General features: G+C 37.2%; 1 protein-coding gene across 1 annotated transcript in view; it reads right to left on the reverse strand.

Moving 5' to 3' along the window:
* The window catches only part of HAUS6 (HAUS augmin like complex subunit 6), a 48,912-nt gene extending 37,063 nt beyond the window's left edge, over nucleotides 1–11,849 (reverse strand). The window contains exons 1-7 of the mRNA XM_006764924.2: nucleotides 11,750–11,849; nucleotides 9,233–9,311; nucleotides 8,371–8,503; nucleotides 7,063–7,210; nucleotides 4,981–5,046; nucleotides 4,058–4,106; nucleotides 701–871 (exon numbers count right to left, since the gene is read on the reverse strand). Coding sequence (XP_006764987.1) covers nucleotides 701–871; nucleotides 4,058–4,106; nucleotides 4,981–5,046; nucleotides 7,063–7,210; nucleotides 8,371–8,503; nucleotides 9,233–9,311; nucleotides 11,750–11,841 — 738 coding nt within the window. The 5' untranslated portion in view covers nucleotides 11,842–11,849. The remainder of the gene's footprint in view (nucleotides 1–700; nucleotides 872–4,057; nucleotides 4,107–4,980; nucleotides 5,047–7,062; nucleotides 7,211–8,370; nucleotides 8,504–9,232; nucleotides 9,312–11,749) is intronic.
* Nucleotides 11,850–16,361: the final 4,512 nt, after the last annotated feature.

The raw sequence follows: 16,361 nt of genomic DNA on the forward strand, positions 1-16,361 counted from the left end.
GGAAGGCGCCCCAACCCCCTGATCAGCCCTGCTCTGTGGGTGATAGAGGGCGGCGCTCCAACCCCCTGATCCGCCCTGCCCTGAGTGTGACAGGGGATGGTGCCCCAACTCCCCTATTGGCCCTACTCTGTGAGTGACAGTGGGGAGCTCCTCAACGCCCTGATGGGCCCTGCTCTGTGCGTGACAGGGGGGAGCTCCCCAACCTCTTGATGGGCCCTGCTCTGTGCATGACAAGGGGCAGCGCCCCATCCCCCTGATTGGCCCTGCTCTGTGCGTGACAGGAGGTGGCACTGCAACCTCCCCATTGACCCTGCCTTGAGTGTGACGGGGGCGGTGCCCCAACCCCCCAATCTGCCCTACCCTGATCGTGACTGAGGGTGGCATCACAACCTCCCAATCTCCGTGCTCTGTGCATGACGGGGCAGCGCCCCAACTCCCCAATTCGCCTTGCTCTGAGCCCGACCAAGGGCTGCACCTAGGGATTGGGCGCTGCCCTCTGCCATCCGGGAGCAGGCCTAAGGAAGCAGGTCGTTATCTTCCGAGGAGTCCCAGACTGCGAGAGGGCACAGGCCAGGCTGAGGGATCCCCTCCCCCCTGCCCCCGAGTGCACAAATTTCTGTGCACCGGGCCTCTAGTGTAATATATAAAATAACTGCATAAGGGAGTCATCTCAAAAGCTTCTTTAATATCAAATGCTTACCTGACACATTTGTTTCTCAATTTTGTCAAGTAAGAGCCTTGGAACATCAATAGCAACGTTAGTTCCATCTAAAGTATACTGGTCAGCAAGACTGAGGACTGAACTAACAATTTCTCTCTCTTCTTCCAAAAACAAGAGAGTTTCATTCACTGAAGCCCACAAAGACCGAACCTTTGAAAACAGACAAACATAACATAAAGTCTACATGTAACCTGTACATACATGAAAGAAATGTAAAACACAACTATACATTCACTCCCAAGAACAAATGAAGTATTCCTGGAATGGCTTCTGGTGAGGAAATTAGCTAACTATATTTTACTTTTTTTTTTTAAACTGTATTTTTAATAGTCTAAAATCATTGTTAGTATTTCCAATGGGGATTTTTTTTTTTTACATAGGAAAATACTTATTGAACTTTAATTAAAGTTATGTGCACACAGCTTTTAGAAAAGATAGCATTTTGTAATGAATATATATTTAGATATCTTGGAGTTGTATTTTTTTATGCTGACCCTTAAATTGTCATCCTTTTTCAAGAACTAGGGGTTTAAGGCTCTTGTAAATTGTAAACCAGAAAATGTTTACTAACCATTATCGCCAAGCATCTCAAAGAAGAGGAAGAGGGAATTCAACATGGACATATTTCAGGCAAAATGCCCAAAAAATTCAACAAAGTAAAATTAGTAAAATAATTTAAAAATCTGACCCCCTAATTAAATTAGTTTCTTCTATTTATTCTTTTTAACATTCTCAAAGGGTTGTCAATAAACACTCTAAATATCTCTGAAGCTGTTTTAATGGTTTACTTGTAATTATTATAATCCTAAAATCCCAACATGTATGCAATACAGCATGTAGCTGGTATCTTTTCTTGAGGTAAATTCAAGTATTTTGGCAAACTAATAAAGTTTAATAATAACAATAATCTCCAGCAGGGCTTTAAAACTAAAAAATTTCTCAGTAGAATCTAGCCCACTATGATTTTCAAAACAAATCTAAGAAGCCTTATACTACCAAGATGTGAGTAGTATTTCCTGTATTCTGACATGCTAGCAATCTAAGGAAGATTTTCCAGGAAGAAATATTTTCATGAGAAAACAAAAACAAGAATACTACACAGTAATCATAAGCCATTCAATTTTCAAAAAGTTAAAAGGTTTGAAAAAACCATGCTTTTTAAAAAATTTTCAGAGGGGAAGGAGAGGGAAAGACAGGTAGAAACATCAATGATGAGAGAATCATTGATCGGCTGCCTCCTGCATGCCCCACACTGGGGATCAAACCCGCAAACCGAGCATGTGCCCTTGACCAAAATCGAACCTGGGACCCTTCAGTCCGCAGGCAGACGCTCTATCCACTGAGTCAAATCGGCTAGGGCAACCATGCTTCTTTAAAGGCATCAAAAACTGCAGTTAAGTCCTAGCTGGTTTGGCACACTGGATAGAGCCTCAACCTACGGACTGAAGGGTTCTGGGTTTGATTCCAGTTTAGGGCACATGCCCAGGTTGCTGGCTTGATCCCCAGTAGGGGGCATGCAGGAGGCAGCCAATCAATAACTCTCTCTCTGCCGAAACTGGTTTGGCTCAGTGGATAGAGCATCGGCCTGCGGACTGAGGGGTCCCGGGTTCGATCCCGGTCAAAGGCATGTACCTGGGGTGCGGGCACATCCCCAGTGGGAGATGTGCAGGAGGCAGCTGATCGGTGTTTCTCTCTCGTCGATGTTTCTACCTATCTATCTCTCTCCCTTCCTCTCTGTAAAAAATCAATAAAATATATTTTAAAAAAAAAATAACTCTCTCTCATCATTGATGTTTCTATTTCTCTCCCTCTCCCTTCCTCTCTGAAATCAATAAAAACTATATATGTATATTTTTTAAAAAGATGCTGCGTTCAATAATAAGAATAGTCACATGCACTAAACTGGAAGCTCCATGAGAAAAGGGACTTTGCCTGTTTTTGTCATTCCTATAGCAGCTGTAATATCTAGAAGAACGCCTGGCAAATGGCAGATGAGTGAATGAACAATTATTTCCTGAGGGTGGCACTCACCTTTTCCAGGGACAAAGTGCCTGAGCAGCCAAATTTATACCCAAAGGAGCATGATGGCCACAGAATCAGAACAACGATCTTGAAGACAGATGTCATCTGAACACAGAAGCCTAAGAAAATACTCCTACCCCACATCAAAGTCAACCTCTAAAGCAAGCACGTCAAACTCAAAGGCTAACATGGGCCAAATAAACAAGGTTTAAGTTTATGTAAGCCGCAAAAAAACAAAAGCTCCAATTTTCATAAAAACGTAGGTTTATTTCAATAGAGACATGCTGAATACAAAGGGCTGAAATAAATGAGTAATCGTTAACATAAAATAGAACATTTTAATAAAAATTAATATTTTTTCTTGAGCATGAACTTACCAGACACTGAACAACTGCACAAATTAATAAGCGTAACGCAAATAAACCTATTTTTCTTGTTCTCCGAAAGCAAAATATTTCCTATTGCGTACACCAAACAAGTCAGTACAAGAGTAATGACGAGCCCTGACCGCTTTGGCTCAGTGGATAGAGTGTCCTCTGTAAAAAATTCAATAAAATATATTTTCAAAGAAAAAAATATATCTATACATATATATATGTATATATATATGTATATATATACACACATATATATTTTTAAAGAGTAATGACGAGGCAGTCGGCTGCTACAATAGTTGCTGCTAGTATTAGTGGAGAGAAATGGTGCACCAGAATATAAGGCGCATAAGGTAAAGAAATGCAACATGATTATAGTAATCAGTCATCAGCAAACATTGTAATTCGTTAATAATTATGTATAATAGGATATTGTAAAAATTAAGTTACAAAATTTTTATTAAAATGTTTCTTACATACCGTTATATTGGCTGGACCGCAAAAATATTCATTGTGGGCCGAAGTTGTGGGCTGCATGCAACCCGCGGGCCATGAGCTTGACATGCTTGCTCTAAAGCCTTAGACCATTTATGTCTGCCAGATTACTCTCTATTACCAACCAGCTTCAATTTTGCTTCTCATTTTTCTTCCATACTTAACATCTCCTTTCAGTTAATATATCTTATTTTGATAAATACTACTGATTAAGTTACAATCAAACCGAACTTTTCTTGCTGGCATGACTTTAACCATATTCAAAGCTGCATATATTTAGTCTTATAAATTATAAGCTGTTTTTTTCCCATCATATTCAAACCTTTTAGAGGCACCCTTGTTGATACCTTTACATATATAACACTTATAAGAATAAATACTATCACAAAAAATACTATCACAAAAGTAAGAAAGATTACATTTCTCTCTTCAAAAGCTGTCTCACCTTTTGAATTTTTTCTTGTATATCACTTTGGTCATCATAAGGTTCCATGCTAGTTAAAAAGTAATCTCATTAGTCATATTTTTAAACTTAATTTTTATTGTTGACACTATTACAGATGTCCTCATTTCCCCCGTAATTTTTCCCCTGCTTCCCCTTCCCTCTGGTCATCATCACATTGTTGTCTGTGTCTATGGGTTATGCATATATGTTCTTTGGCTTCTTTCATCCTATCCTCCCCTCCCCGCTTCCCTGACAGCTGTCAGTCTGTTCCAGTATCCATGCTTCTGTTTCTATTTTATTCAGTAAATTCCACATATAAGTCAGATCATACGGTATTTGTCTCTCTGACTGGCTTATTTCACTCAGCATGACAATCTCCAGGCCCATTAGTCATTTTAAAAATCACATGGTGGCCCTAGCTGGTTTGGCTAAGTGGATAGAGCATCAGCCTGCAGATTAACAGGTCCTGGGTTCGATACCAGTCAAGGGCACGTACTTCAGTTGCAGGCTGTCCCCAGCCCTTGTCAGGGTACACGCCGGAGGCAACCAATTGATATATCTCTCTCATATTGATTTTTCTCTCTCTGTCTCTCTCTCCCCTTCCCTTCCACTCTCTCTAAAAATTAATGGAAAAACATCCTCAGATGAAGATTAAAAAAAAAAATCACGTTAATTTACCATCCAAAGAGCTAACTGATCAGCAAAACCACCCACTAACAACCATTCCATTTAAAGCAAAAATAAAATTCTAGCTCAAAGCAATAATTTATTAGAAGAACTGGACTAGGAATCAGAATTATATTCTATAACTATCATCTAACTATCGCTATTATTTATGTTTCTGAGACTCTCAGTTTCTCACCTGTAAAATGCAATAGCTAAACTAATATATAAAGCAACTTCCAGCTCTACAAATCACTTACTTTTTCATTTGGTTTTGCAGTCCTATATATTCTGATCTCAAATTTCGTACTTCTTCATCTAATAATCTGTAAGAAAACGTATAAAATGACAACTCTACATATGCTTCTCAACTTATGATGGGGTTACATCCCGATAAGCCCATCACAAGTTGAAAATATCATAAGTCGAAAATCTATTTCATACACCTAACCTACTGAACATTATAGCTTAGCATAGTCTACCTTAAATGTGCTCAGAACACTTACTTTAGCCTACACTTGGCCAATTCTCTTGTGTTTTATCTTAAGAGTAATTGCCTTGCCCTTCTGCTTACCAGAAACAAGAGGCACAAATAGCATTTTGTTGACATGAGGGGGTGTGAAAACTTAAAACACAATATCCAAAAAACACTGGCAACAGAGTTAAGTGCAGAGTATCAGTTATTTACCCTGTGATCGTGTGCCTGTGTAAGAACTGTGGCTCGCTGCCACTGCCCTCACAACAGAGTATCATACCACATACCATCAGACCAGGAACAATCAAAATTCAAAATTCGAAGTACAGTTTCTAGTGAATGCATATCACTTTCACACCATCATAAAGTCAATATATCTTAAGTCTAACCACTGTAAGTCAGGGTCCATCTATAATTCCATTACAATTAAACAGTATAGATACTTCAATATTTTCCACCTTCCATATCTTTGCTCAAGGCTTCTGAGGACTATTCCTCCAAATACACCCAGCAGCCAGCTAAAGGATTCTACACTCCCTTCTAAAGTCCCAGGATTTAACATACAGGCTGCTATTAAGATGGACCACGGACTTTTTGATTCATGTACTCTCTGACTTCATGTAAAAATGTTGGAGGTCAATAAAATTACTCTGCCCTCTTGCCGAAACTGGTTTGGCTCAGTGGATAGAGCATCAGCCAGCAGACTGAAGGGTCCCAGGTTCGATTCCGGTCAAGGGCATGTACCTGGGTTGCGGGCACTTCCCCAGTGGGAGATGTGCAGGAGGCAGCTGATCAATGTTTCTCTCTCATCGATGTTTCTAACTCTCTGTCTCTCTCCCTTCCTCTCTGTAAAAAATCAATAAAATATATTTTTAAAAAAATTACTCTGCCCTCTTATCCTTGTCTCACATTCCTAGGGGATAAATTTTAATGTTATCTAAGACAGTCAAGCAATATTGCAGCTTTAAGACAGTATCAAAAGATTTTGTATACTGATTTGGCTCAGTGGAGAGCGTCTGCCTGTGGACTCAAGGGTCCCAGATTTGATTCCGGTCAAGGGCACATGCCCAGGTTGCAGGCTCGATCCCCAGTAGGAGGTGTGCAGGAGGCAGCCAATCAATGATTCTCTCTCATGATTGATGTTTCTCTCTCTCTCCCCCTTTCCCTTACTCTCTGAAAGTCAATAAAAATGTATTTTAAAAAAATAATTTTGTAGCTTTAATGATAGATAACACAGCATTTAAAAAGGTATCTTATCAGAAGAAGAAAAAAGTATCTTACTGAAGTTGTTAATAATTGTAAAAATTACACACAAACTATTTTGAGACTAAGAACCTTGCCTATCTTGTTTAACACTGTAACCTAAAAACATATCTGCTGAAGAGATGACCCTAAACATAAAATAGTATAAAATGGTTAAAGAAACTATGGAATACCTACTTAAAGGAATATCTACTTAATACATCAGCAAACTACTGAATATCTACTCAGCAAACTATTAAATGGTCACTAAAAGTAATAACTATAGAAATATGGAAAAATTTACAGAATGAAATATTAAGATAAAAAAGGATACAAAATAGAATGAACAGTATACATCTTAAAAACATATCTCCAAGTTAAAAGAAAAAACTCCTAAGAAATTAAAATTTTAAACTAAAGTGACCTTTTCCTTTTCTCTAAATTTTCATTTACAGTTTACCTAAAGTTTAAAACATTTTATTCAGAAGTTATCTGGCTTTAAAATGGAAAGATAACAGCACAGAGTTTTGAAGTAAACATGGATTACTACCACTGAAGGCATACTAATGACATTTATACACAAAGAAAAGAATTTTCCATTTCTAACTATCAAAGTATTACTTACTGTGCATTTTCTTGATACTTCTGGAAAACAAAATCTTGTCTTTGTAAAATCTGTAAAAATCTGTTACGTGCTACATGAGACCTGGCAATGCACATGTGCAAATCTTGTGGCTTTAAATTAAATGTCTCTGCAACATGCTTGAATGAATCTATATGGAACACAAGATCATAGAAAACTTAGACTTATAAGCTAATAAATATTAAAACTGCTGGCTTTTATTAATTATTATTTACTTTTTAAAGAGATTAACAGCTTCATATAACAACTCCTTAAAAGCTGGCATACCACATACACAAATATTACCTATTCAAAATAATTAAAACCCAGAAATATATATGTATACTAAAAATAAAAATAAAAAACTAAAAGAAAATAAACCAAAATGTCAGCAATGGTAATCTCTAGAAATTGGAAGATGGGTACGGTTTACTGAATCAACTTTTCTGTATTTTCCTGTCCATGTTTTATTAGCATAAACCAAATAAACAGAGTATATTTAATAAGCTACAAGTAGCATTCTAAGTCTCAGATTAAAAATCCAGTATGTATTTTGTTTCTATGAATTTGCAAATAGATCAAATCACTTTAAAACTGCAACTTGTAACAAAAAATTCCCACACATTACCAGTAGCCAAAATAAATCTCCCACACATTCAACACAACATTTAATACAGTGTATTAGAGGCAAGCTATAATTTGCAGGTCTTATTTGGTCCACTGGCTGTTTTTCTGAGGTCAGCAACACGCAAGGAATACTTTCCACATTTTTAAAGGGTTGTATTAAAATTTTTTAAAAAGTAGGCCCGGTGGATCAGTGACTAAGCGCTGACCTATGAACCCTAAGGTCACGGCTCAATTCCCGGTCGGGGCACATGTCCAGGTTGCAGGCTAGATCCCCAGTGTGGGGCGTGCAGAAGGCAGCCAATCAATGATTCTCTCTCATCACTGATGTTTCTGTCTCCCTCTCCCTTCCTCTCTGAAATCAATAAAACTATTTTTTAAATTAAATTAAAATTAAAAAATAAAACAGAGAGGTATATATGACAGAGACCTGTATGGTCCACAAAGTCAAAAATATTTATTATCTGGCCTTATATAGAAAATGTTTCCCAACCTCTGTATTAGAACATACTAAAATAATTTGAATTATTACTTATATCCATTATTTCAAACTGTAATTCTAATAGAACATTAACTATTAGCCTTCTGAGCTTACTTAATATTTTTATCTTATCATTGATGATTTGCAAACTGCAAAGAATAAATACTTAAGAAACAAAAAGAATTCCTACTATAAGTTTAACTTACTTTTGGAATGTGTTTTTATATATTTTATTGCAACAAATCTTGCAAAATGATACATCAGGTGAATAAACTTAGGACCACCAGGAGAAAGAAATAGTGAAGCAACAACTTGAGGAAAGTTATTTCCACATTCCACCTAGGAAAAAATGAATAATTTGAAGTACTTATCAACAATAACCTTTATATTCACATCAAACTTTTGAAGCATAATGGGATTGATGAGGATTATTCCATTTGAATCCAAAATTTAATATTGGAATCATTCTAAAATTTTGGTGGACTTGTCACAAAAAGGTAATTACAATATAACCCTCTAATTATTGACACTATTTGGGGACACAAGTTAAAATAATCTATAATCAAAAAGGTTTTCTTTAAATTAAAACTGACTCCAGGGAATCAAAAACCTATTTCCAATGCACCTAGCCAGCAAAACTGGTTTTTTAGAAATATACAGAAATCCCATTCAAAAACCATAAAAAGTATTATTGTAATTAATCTTGCTTATACTGTTAGCATAAAAGCATTAAAAGTATTTCACCTCTAGGCCCTGCTGATGTAGCTCAGTGGTTGAGCATCGACCCATGAACCAGGAGGTCATGTTTGGATTCCCAGTCAGGGCACATGCCTAGGTTGCCAGCTCCATCCCAATTGGAGGCAGCCAATTGATTTTTTTTTTTCATCATTGAAATTTCTATCTCTAGCTCCCTCTCCCTTCCTCTCTCTGAAATCAATTTTAAAAAAAAGAAAACACAATATATTTTTTTCACCTCTAAAAAAGATTATACCTCAAGAAAGCCAGAAAAAAAACTAATGTATTTTTTAACCTCTTAAAGTTTTCATTTTCCAGAAAGAGAATACTTACAGAAATTTTTTTTAACCATTCACAGCAAAGTTTCCGGAATTCAGTATCACTTTTTTGGTCAAATGGAGGCCAACAAACTCTTAAAAACAAAAATAAAATCATTAGAATTACGAACGAAAAGTCAACTCAACAAAAATTTTTCTCCCATACAAAAAACAATAATGCTAAATGAAGCAAGGCTAGCATTCATAGACTTCAACTAATGAGAGACACCAACCTGTGAGAAAGTGGGTCTTTTTCTTTATAAATATCTATGGGGTTGAGTTCATTTTCGTGTGAATAACCAATAAATATATATATATATAAAATAAAAATATTAATCACTCTTATTATTACTAAAAATCAGCTAAAGATGAGAATACTCTCAATGGATACTGGACTAACACATAGAGAAGTTATAAGTAAGTTAGTATGTTAAGCCTAGAAACAAAAGAGAAATATCAATGGTTACATGTGAAGACCACATGAGAAGAAAAGCCATGACAGCTTCTGACTCCAAAAGATAATCTATATTACAGTCAGTGGGTACTACTGTTTTGTGGATAAAAAAGATATAAAATTATTTAAAAAAGAAAAGCTTTGCCAGTGTTTTAGTTAAAAACTAACAGACTTAAATTTACCTACTGCTTTCCCCTAACAATCAATTTTATCTAAATTTTTATTCTGAGGTATTTTAGGACCCCATGTTTGTTTGTTTTTTTTAATTTCTATAGCATATCGTATGTTCTATATTAATAGAAAAAATTAGTATGCATAGAAAAAAGATTGAAAGGCTGGAATGTCAACAAGTATTCTCTGGTTGGTGGGTTTGGGAATAATTTCTACATCCTTCATTACATTTTTCTGTATTTTCTGAATTGTTTAAAATGAGCTTTATTTTGTTTATAATTGGAGGGAGGAATCAGAAAGTCTGTTTTGAACAGAGGAAGCCCTCTATAGTAATGATAAAAATTTCCAAAAAAATGTTTCAAATATATCTGTTCTCCTGATCATTCATAACCTTAACTGAAGGCAAAATATTAAGACTAAACTATCAAAAATGAAACAATGCCCTAAACAATGTACTTACTTATTGCTTTTTTATGTTGAGGATGATGACAGAATATAAACACTGAAACAAATGTGAACACTTTTTCTGACAAAAGAAACCTAAAGCACATGCAAAATAACTTGGAACCAAGGCTAGTGGGTATTACATTTTTATCTCCTTCCTAAACTATTTAATATTCAACACTATATAACAACTAGAGGTCCAGTGCATGGATTTGTGCACCAGTGGTTTCCCTGAGGGGTCCTGGATTGCAAGAGGGCACAGGCTAGGCCAAGGGGCCTCTAGTATGCATATAAGATCTTGGATTAATCTCTTCCCGCCCTCCCCCCAGACCCTTCCTTCTGAGATTCATCAGTATGTTCCATGTTTCCATGCCTGTGCATTGAGCATCTGCCCCCGGTGGTCAGTGCGCATCATAGCTACCAGTTGAATGGTCAAACACTTAGCATATTAGCCTTTTATATAGAGAGATAGGCTAAACTTAATGGAAATTATTTTTGCTTATAGCACTTGACACTTATATATCAGTAACAAAAAAAATAAGGATTTACAGAAACCTGGAAAGTAAAAATAGACAAAACAAAGAACAGTGCCTATAATAAAAGGAATAAGACAGGGGGTAATTAACAAAAAGAAAAAAGTAAGCAAAACTGAGTATATAAATTGGTACCAGTTGTTTTGCCTAATAATTAAGACTATGAAGCCCTAGCCAGTTTGATTCAGTGGATAGAGCATCAGCCTGCAAACTGAAAGGTCCCAGGTTCAATTCCAGTCAAGGGCACATGCCTGGGTTGTGGGCTCCATCTCCAGTGGGGGACTTGTGGGAGGCAGCTGATCCATGATTCTCTCTCTCCCTTTTTCTTCCTCTCTGAAGTCAATAAAAATATATAAAAGCCCTAACCAGTTTGGCTAAGTGGATAGAGCGTCGGCCTGCGGACTCAAGGATCCCGGGTTCAATTCTGGCCAAGGGCATGTGCCTTGATTGCGCACACATGCCCAGTGGGGAGTGTGCAGGAGACAGCTGATCAATGTTTCTCTCTCATTGATGTTTCTAACTCTCTATCCCACTCCCTTCCTCTCTGTAAAAAATCAATAAAATACATTAAATATGTATCTATATATATATACACACATACATACATAGATACACACACACACACACACACATATATATATATATACTATAAAGAATGTTAGGAACCAATTTTATAAAACAAAATCTAACTTACCTATGAAGCATATGATTTTTAAGATTAGTACCAAACAAAGATTACTCAGGTTTATAAAGGTTAAGCACCAAATTTGTAAGGCTCAAACCTGATTTATCAATTCAAAATAATACTGAAAGGCCAAAGATGAAATCCTAGCTTTTATCAAGACATAGTCCCTTTTCAAATTTGAGAATGACTAGTTACAAAAAAAAAAAAAGAAGAATTATTTAAAAAAAAAAAAAAAGTTTTACTCACTTGAAAACTTCTTTGGTGAGAGACTGGTCCAGCGTTTGAAACAAGAAATAAGACACTATTTGAAAGGCATCACGGTTTGGCTTGTCGAACATGTTCCTAATTGTTTAAAAAAAAAAATAAAAGCAGGGGACAAAAAGAAAAATGGTTAATAAAACTAAGTATCATCGAAAGCTTTATAAGAGTTTGACACAAATTAATATTTTTAATTCTCTTCAAGAGATCAAGGCAAATTAACTTTTCTCACTCATGTACACTTTTACAACAAGTTAAGAAAAACATACAAGTTTTATTTCTGATTCTGAAAGAACAGATCAAATAAAACTTACAGTGAGAACATTCTAAGAAAAAAAAGGAAAGGCTAATTAGGTGGAGAATACCATGCATGGACTATGATACAAGGAAGCTAATGATACCAACCAACATTTACTGAATAACAATAAAAAGCAGCTAATATTTATTGAATTCATTATTTCCAAGTATTACATTAAGCCTTTTATAGGTAGTAACTCATCTAATTTTTAACACAATCATATGAGGTTAATTAAGTACTGTGCCAATTGCTTTAACATGGATTATTTTATTTAATCTTAATGATAGTAGAAAGTAGTTGGATTATCCCCATTAAACAGATGAAGAAATGTAAACTTTAGAGAAAATAGATAATTTGCCCAAAATTACATAACCAAGAATGGAAAAGCAGTGGTTTGCAGTATGTTATCTGACCCCAGAGTCTAGGGTCTTTACTATTACATTTTATTCCTAGAACCATCTTATAATGTAATTCTAGCAATCCCCTTAAGAGTTTTTATTGTCCTGATTTCCCTCACTAATCAAGACAAAAACTTAAAAAAATACAGTATGTAAAAACAAAACAAAACCTAAGCCTTATAAGAAATGTCACACAGGTATTGGCAACCTCTAGGTCAGCTACTGCTCTATGGTCCATGTCCCCTCCTCACACCCCTCTGGAGACCCCAGGGCTGTGGAGGTGTCTGGTGGGAGTGGGAAATTCAGGCTTTGGGGACTGCCCAGGCTAGGAGGAAGAGTTTTCTGAACTTCTTCTAAGGCAGAGAAGACCCACCTCGGAAACCATGCTCTGCTGCATAGCCCGCCTGGAGGATTTTAAGCTTGACTTTGACAATTCCCAAGGCAAAACAACTCAAAATTGGCATGGAGGGGGAGCCACCATTTTTCAAACTCTTGCCAGTGAAGTGTGGGTAGTAGTATGGAAAATTAACAAAAGCAATTTAAGATCTCTGGATAAGCAAGGGATAAAAAAGGAACATATATCCTAATAGAAGTTAATGCTTATACCGAAGAAGGAAAGAACCTGTGGAAGTTACAGATAAAAAATTATGAGTGCTCCCCCATTAACCTATTATGAAAAGGTCACTTGCCCCCCTCCCCCCCCCGCAAAAAAAAAGTAATTTACATGGATACAACTCAAGTATCAAGAGAAGTTAAAAGCAATAAAATCAAATAACTATAAAGGGAAGGTCTCACAAGAAACTGAAGCCATTATAATAAAGGAAACTCATTAGAACATAATAAAATATATGTAAGGGAATTCTATGTGCTATTATAAAATAGTTTTAACATTTGGAATAGAAATCCGAGATATTTTCACGTTTAATACATTTTCAACAATGACCTGAAGGAATATCTCACTTGGGTAATTCCTTGTTTTCAGACACTAAAAACAAATTGGATTAGGAGTTAGCGAATTAAAAAATGGGCTGAGAGTTACTAGAATGCATGACAAATAGATGTGAGTATTCCTTCTATGAATACATAAAGCTATTATCTTGAGATTTTAAAAAAGAGTTAATGTTAAAGTTCCCATGCTATAACCATGTACAGTGACAGATGGTTACTAGATGTATTGTGTTGATCTCTTTGTAAGGTATGTTAATATTGAATCACTATGTTGTACACCTAAAACTAATATAATACTACATGTCAACCGTAATAAGTAAATTAATCTTTTAAATTGAGAAAAAACATTTTTTTAAGTTTCCATGCTTACCCATGTCAAACAACTCTTTGTCCTTGAAATGTTTGTACTCAACACAAATGTTACCTCATTATCTCACACTTATTTTTTTCTACAAAGTATCCTGCTTCTTCTCTTTGACACTTTAATTTTTAATAATATCTGAAGATATTTGTTCATCCACTAGACTAAAACTTTATAAGGTAAGTTTGTCTATTCTGTTCACTACTGTATTCTGTTCACCCAGTTCCAATACTGTGTTCAATTAGTATTTGTTGAATTAACAAATGAATAAATCATCTTTTCTTTCCATTCCCACTGCTACCTTGGTTTAGGCCTACCTAACTCCAATGCCTTGAGTCCCCCTTTAATCCATTCTCTGTAATGCAACCAGAATGATTTTTCCAAAATGCAAATCTTTTGGGCAAATACATAGCAATGAAATGGCTGTATTATATATTAAGCATATGTTTAACTTTATAAGTGGCTATACAACTACATACTCACAGAAACTAGAAACCGACAAAACTGCACACCAAAAAAATGTATTTTACCATATATGAACATAAATGAACTAGTGACCCGGTGCACAGATTTGTGCACATTGAAATGGAAATTAGAAGGTGGCTGGCAGGGCGGGACTGGGCAAGACAGATCAGACATGCCCTGGATCCCACCTCCTGCGGTTCCTCCCCGGCTGGCCACACCTGGGGTGGCACTCTGGCTCAAAGGTGTCTGCGGAGTGAGCAGGGTCCCCCGGCAGGTGGGGTCTCTGGGCCTGGCCTGCAGGAATCGGGCCAAACCGGCTCTCAGACATCCCCCAAGGGGTCCCGGAGTGTGAGAGAGCCCTCTACAGAGTTGCTGTTGTACAGGGTGTGGAACGCAAACGCAAGTGTGCAGTAAACCAGATTCGGGCCCACAGCGCCAGCAACAACATAACCCACAGCCAAAGGTGGAATCCCACGACCCCACGAGGAATCAGGCTCCCTCCTCTCTGGTTTTGGGGTGCACCACCCGAGAACCACCACTGCCAAGTTACTGCAGCTCAGCAGCTCCTGCATTGAGCATCTGCCCCCTGGTGGTCAGAGCACATCATAGCTATCGGTCAGGCAGATATTTAGCATATTAGCCTTTTATATATAAAGATAAAAATGTTTCAAAATAATTTGATGCCACATTCATGCTTAAAACATTTCAAAGGGGACATCTGTTTCCAAATAACCCACTGAAATTACTCTAAAGACTCAGAGCAGGGGGGCAGGGGAATCAATGACAGTGGTGGAAAAATAAAGAAAAACTGCAGTCACTGGACCAGACTTGACAGATTTTACTAAATTTCAAAGGCAAAAGCAGATTACGATGGAACAAACCAGAGCAGAGACAACTAAGATTGCTAAAACACTGGAGAGAAGGATGTAGTGGCAACGAGAACCATTCTCAGTGGAGGCCTGGAGAAGCTCTAAGCTTCTTTGACAGTACAGAGAAAATGAGACTGTGCTGTGGGGCATCAAATCATGCAAAATAAATGAAGTACTTACTAATACATAATCATAGCCTGATAAATGCTATCCACTGCTATCAATTTTTAGAATAGACTCCTAAACAAAACACTTCTACATGGAAATAGCAGTAACTTCTAAACAAATAGTTACCAAACAAAACTTAATCACATCTCTAAGCCTTGACAGCAAAACAATTAACAACACAGCTGGAAAAAACGTCAAGAGGGAGAAGGCAGAGGGGGGCAGGGAAGTGTAGGTGAGCTAATTATCTTATGGATAATAGCTTCTTTCCTTCTGAAATTACACAGTGAGAAATGAAGAGACATTTTTGAGAGTGATACATCAAGAAATAGAGGTCTAAACACATGCTAAAACACTGCCACTAGAAGAACTGAAGTAACATAATTAAATCAAGAAGATTTGAGAACAGGGGGTAGCCAATGTAGCCCAAATTTCTCTTGGCCGATAGTGGGAAAATCAGATATTGTCAAATTGGTAAATTAAGCCCTAGCCAGTTTGGCTCAGTGGATAGATCATCCGCCTGTGGACTAAAGGGTCCCTGTTAGATTCTGGTCTAACACATGCCCAGGTAACGATCCCCAGGGGCGAGCGGGAAGCAGCCAATCCATAATTCTCTCACCATTGATGTTTCTCTCTCTCTCTTTTCCTCTCCCTTCCTCTCTTAAATTAATAAAAACATATTTAAAAAATAAAAAAGCTGGTAAGTTAAGACACAAAAGTATAAACAAAATATTTAGATTTGTAATCATAACCATAACATTAGTGGCAAAGTAGGGAAGAGGCTTTTACTTTTCATCTTAATACCTTCTCTGTTTTTTGCTGTGTGGCATGCCTGTTTGCTAATTCAAACGTAAAAATTATAAACTCAACAGCAACCCGCTCGAAAGGCTCCTTTGAGCGCCCCAGGCGTGCGCTATACTGTTCTCCGGTCGCTGCACTACCGCCTGGTACCCCCCCGCCCCCACTCCGAGCGCACAGACGGCGCAGCTTCACCACCCAAGCAGCAGGAAGGTGCCCCTCCAGCTGTGCCCCAGACGCAGGGTCTACTCCCCTACGAAGCTCCCGGCACGGCTGCCTGACAGATGGTCTCAGCCAC

Source organism: Myotis davidii, unplaced genomic scaffold (genome assembly GCF_000327345.1).
Source record: "Myotis davidii unplaced genomic scaffold, ASM32734v1 scaffold197, whole genome shotgun sequence".
NCBI classification, from domain to species: Eukaryota; Metazoa; Chordata; class Mammalia; order Chiroptera; family Vespertilionidae; genus Myotis; species Myotis davidii.